The 4,160-nt window shown below is 52.2% G+C and overlaps 1 protein-coding gene across 3 annotated transcripts; it reads right to left on the bottom strand.

Moving 5' to 3' along the window:
- Positions 1-526: 526 nt before the first annotated feature.
- FAM181A (family with sequence similarity 181 member A) lies at positions 527-3,754 on the bottom strand. 3 transcript variants are annotated; one of them, XM_077323553.1, is made up of 2 exons: positions 3,627-3,754; positions 527-1,484 (listed from the first exon to the last, which is right to left on the bottom strand). In XM_077323553.1, exon 2 carries the CDS (start codon positions 1,425-1,427, stop codon positions 666-668), a length of 762 nt encoding a protein of 253 aa, XP_077179668.1. In that variant the 5' UTR covers positions 1,428-1,484; positions 3,627-3,754; the 3' UTR covers positions 527-665. The 3 variants fall into 3 exon arrangements, with proteins under 3 accessions (XP_077179668.1, XP_077179667.1, XP_077179666.1); XM_077323552.1 differs by lacking the exon at positions 3,627-3,754 and adding an exon at positions 2,968-3,418; XM_077323551.1 differs by lacking the exon at positions 3,627-3,754 and adding an exon at positions 3,004-3,417.
- Positions 3,755-4,160: the final 406 nt, after the last annotated feature.

Raw genomic sequence — 4,160 nt, 5'->3', positions numbered from 1 at the left:
AACTTGCTTTGAAAAAAAGAGAAAAATGTTTTAAAAAGCACCAAGGATCTGCTGGATCCCCACTGGCTACTCTCAACAGGTTGAAAACCGCAACTGCAGGATGTGTAGAAAAACATACATCCCTGTTTGGGGTGGAGGTTTTGTTGTTTGTTTGTTTTGTTTTGCAGCAAGGTTAAACAGGGGCCTAGAGGCATCTTATCTTAGAATCATAGAGTTGGAAGGGGCCACACAGGCCATCTAGTCCAACCCCCTGCTCTACGCAGGATCAGCCCTAAGCATCCTAAAGCATCCTAAAGTTAGTCTTAAAAGACTAACCGAATCATTAGTCTTCAAGGTGGTGCTGAACTTCTGTTTAATTTCACATACAGCGTTTGTCTCTTTCCTCTTCCTTGGACCACAATTCCCGTTCCTACCCAGAGGTAATCTGAAGTGCGCAGACGCCAAGTTTTCCTCTCTTTATTGGTTTTAACCCCCTTAAAATGTACATGCCAGAAAGAACCAAGTCCTCGTTGACCCAAAGGGCGCCTCTTCCAGGTCCAAGCCAGAGGCAGCCGCCGCCTCTGCCCTCGCTTCCGTGGGCCGCTCCTGCCGCCGCCGCCAACCCGTCGGGGAGATCTCTCTATCGCAGAGGCAGAGTCGGAGGGCTCCACAGTCCCTCCCCTGTCCTAAATGTACCCGAAGACGCTGAAGAGGGGCGGCGGCGCGGGCGGCTTGGTGGGGATGGGCTTCCACACCACAGGCCGGTGGACCTTGTGGGCGCCGCCGGCCTTGCCGAAGGCTTCCCCCGCGCCTTTCCGCCAGAGCCCCAAGGGCGGGAAGGGGGCGGCGGCGGCGGCGGCGGGCAGGGCGAGGGCCGGCGGGTAGACGCCGGGGGGTCCGTGGCACTGGAAGGGGCAGCAGGCCCAGGCGCCCATGCCCTTGGCGGCCTCGGCGTCCGGCCGGCCGCAGGGGCTGTCCGGGGCGGCCTTGGCGTCGGGCGCGCGCCTCCTCCGCTTCCCCTCCGGCGGGGGCGGCAGGTCCTCGGGGGCGGGCGAGGCCTGCGCGCTGCCGGCCAGCGGGCCCGGGGCCGGCCGGGGCTCTTCCCAGAAGGAGGCGGGCAGCTGCCTCTTCCTCATGGGCACCTGGTCGGGCCTGGCGGGCGCCGCGGCCTTGGGCTCGCTCGGGGGCGTCGGGGGGCCCGGCGCTCTGTCGGCGGGCGGGCGGCGCTCGGGGGCGTGTGGCGGCGGCGGCGGCGGCGGCGGCAGGGGGGCCCCCCTGGGCAGGCGGGCGCACTTCTGCGAGAAGCGCTTGAGCTGCTTCTGCAGGTACTTCCTGTGGTCGACGGAGCGGCGGCAGGGCGCCGACTTGTCCAGGGCCGCCTTGATGTCGCTCGAGGCCAGGTTGACGAAGTTGAGCAGGGTCTTCACCTCGCTGTCCGCCGAGGCCATCGCTCGCCGCCGCGGGAAGGGCCGTCCATGAAGAAGCGCGCGCTCGCCGGGCTCGCCCTGCAAGCGACACGGACAAAGAACAGGTGGTTGGGGGGACGCTTGTGTGGGGCGCGGAGCTTCAGCCCAGGGGGGGACATGACCGCCCGCCAGGTTGACTCCTGGCCTCTCCCTAAGGAGAGCCAGGGTGGTGTCGTGGTTAAGAGCAGTGGCTCTAGTCTGGAGAGGATGCAGCAACTCCTTGGGCCAGTCTCAGTTCTCTTAGAGCTCTCTACCTCACAGGGTGTCTCATGTGGGGAGAGGAGGGGAAAGGTGTTTGAAAGCTGCTTTGGGACTCCTTCGGGAGTATTTAAAAAGCAGCTCTAAGAAGAACCACATCTCTTCCCCTGAGGGGAGAGCAGGAAAAATGCTAATGGGTAGCTGTTCGTCATGCCTTTCTGCCAGTTCTCTAGAGAGAGCTCGCACCCTTGGTATTTCCCAACGCTCAAGACAACAATACAGAAAGTTATAAGGTGGGCAAAAAACAACCAGTGGACACGCCTGGAGCCTGCTACAGTATATGTGCCTTTCCATAAACACGTGTGCTTTTCTTAATGTGTAACTAACTCTTTAGAACTGATTGCACGGTGATATTTTGAGAGCCTTATGCGTTCTAAAAGAAAAGAAAGTTATGCAGTGCAGAGTTGCATTGACTTGTTTTGCATGTTAATGTAACACATAAGTATACTGTAAGTGAAGCATTCTTTAAGAATACATGTTGCACTGCAATGTCTGTCCTAACGCCTATTACTTAAATGTAAATTCATTGTAAAATGGCTCTTTTCTGCAGTCTACCCTAATTTCTGTCATCCACATGTGCACACAAACAGGGCAGCAAGTCATACTCTTAACTGTCACATAAGAAATTTTGCAAAGAAAAGACACAACCTTTCTCACACATCTGCTGACGTTATCATGCATATTTTGTATACAAACGGACAAGCGTAACACTAATGAGAGCTTTCGCATAATTATCCATTGCTCTTACAGCTTCACGAAGGTGTTCACATACTTGCACTGTTACATCATACAGTCTCTCATGCTTGCATATTCAGATTAACATCTTGCACAAAAAAAAAAGTCCCAGTGAGACAACTTTAGTGGAATGAACAGCACTGGGTATTAATAACTGGCAGATCCAAACAGCATCCCATGTTGATGTTTCTACAGCAAAGACTAAGCTTTTTACACAGACACACCTCCTTACAACGGTCTACAAATTACAAGCTAGACAGTGCACTCTGCACCATGCGTACGCTCTCCCATCCACATCCATCCCCCAAAATGACTCTCCCCCCACCCCCCACCAGTCTAAAAAACATCATTTGCTACCACTATGGCTCTACTAGTTAATCTTGCTAGACAGGTAGCACTTAACCCTTGAGTAGAAATTTGTACTTCGCTTCCATGACGCCACAGTCTGACACATACACCCGACCCAGCTAGATTGTCTGTCAAATACTGAGTGTTACTGTGACTCTGGGGTAGAGAAGAAGAAGCTCACCAGCTAATCTTGTTACATAGGTTAGACTCTACCAACCTTTAGAGAAGCAGCCGGACCTTGTGAGTGTTTTGCAGCACTTGAACAAGCTGAATGAATATCAAGTCCTTCTAGTTAGGAGGCTTTCTCAGGCCAATCAGAAGCCACTTTGCCAAATACAAAGCATCCCAATCAGGCATTAGGCTCCCCGTTCTCACATTCTTTGCCATCACAAATTGTCACCATGGGGACAGCCACAGAAAGACAGCTAATAAATACGATCATTTCCCTGTGATTCCTACTATTCTTCCCTTTCCAGCCTCCTCCCCCCTTTTTCTTAAATACAATCAAACATGATATGCAGAGGATGAGCAAAGAAAGTTTAGAGGCCCTTTTCTCTAAACTACTCCAAAGCTGTCTGAAGGCTGGCAGTAACCATGCTTGAGTAACACTGGACAATGCTAGTTTGGAAGACCAGGCTAGCTTGCTTTTTAAAAACTGTTCTTGATCAGGGCATTTCTTCCCCCCCCCCCTCCTTAAAGGGAGGGTGATGTCAGAAAAAGGTAGGAAAGGAACAAATCTCTAAAGAGATGTGCAGATATCCATGGAAAAGGAGCTTGAGCGCTCAAGAATCTTGTCTTTATGTTTGCCCCCTCAATTGAGCCGCACAAAAGCTGAATTACCCATTCAAACCACCCGGACAAAGGGATGGAGTTGGATAGTACTCTTGCATCTGTAGTCAAACAGTTAGAGACTTAAATCGAGTCGTCATGATGGAGAAAGAGTTAGACAAAGCCCATAGAATTGCCATCAGCAAACATTTTCCTGTGTCATATTAGTGGGTCTCCATGACTCCCCCTGGCCCGGGGACAATAGCACAAGTTTGCACACTCGACTACTGTCACCCTGCCAACGCTGGCAAGGAGCAGAAACAGGACAATCCTTTAAGGGGGAAGCATGCCCACTGCAGGGAAGGTAAGGAGAGAGGGAAGAAAAGCATGTGAAATGCTAATTGAGCTGCTTCCTTTATTGATCCAGAGTTATGTGAGTCCTCATCCTACTTGCAGGGCTGCCCTTAGGGGTGGCAGTCACTTAATAGCATGCTAAAGCCTGGAGTTCCACACTGTGTGTTATCCACGCAGAGAGCTTTCAGAACAAGAAAGTTGGCTTTGAGTGAATTTCAGAAATGTTAGACGTTCAGGATTAAAGGCTTTAAA

This window comes from Paroedura picta, chromosome 2, assembly GCF_049243985.1.
Source record: "Paroedura picta isolate Pp20150507F chromosome 2, Ppicta_v3.0, whole genome shotgun sequence".
Taxonomy (NCBI): domain Eukaryota; kingdom Metazoa; phylum Chordata; class Lepidosauria; order Squamata; family Gekkonidae; genus Paroedura; species Paroedura picta.
Note: the sequence above shows the minus strand (reverse complement) of the source record. Positions and strands in the feature narration are given on the sequence as shown.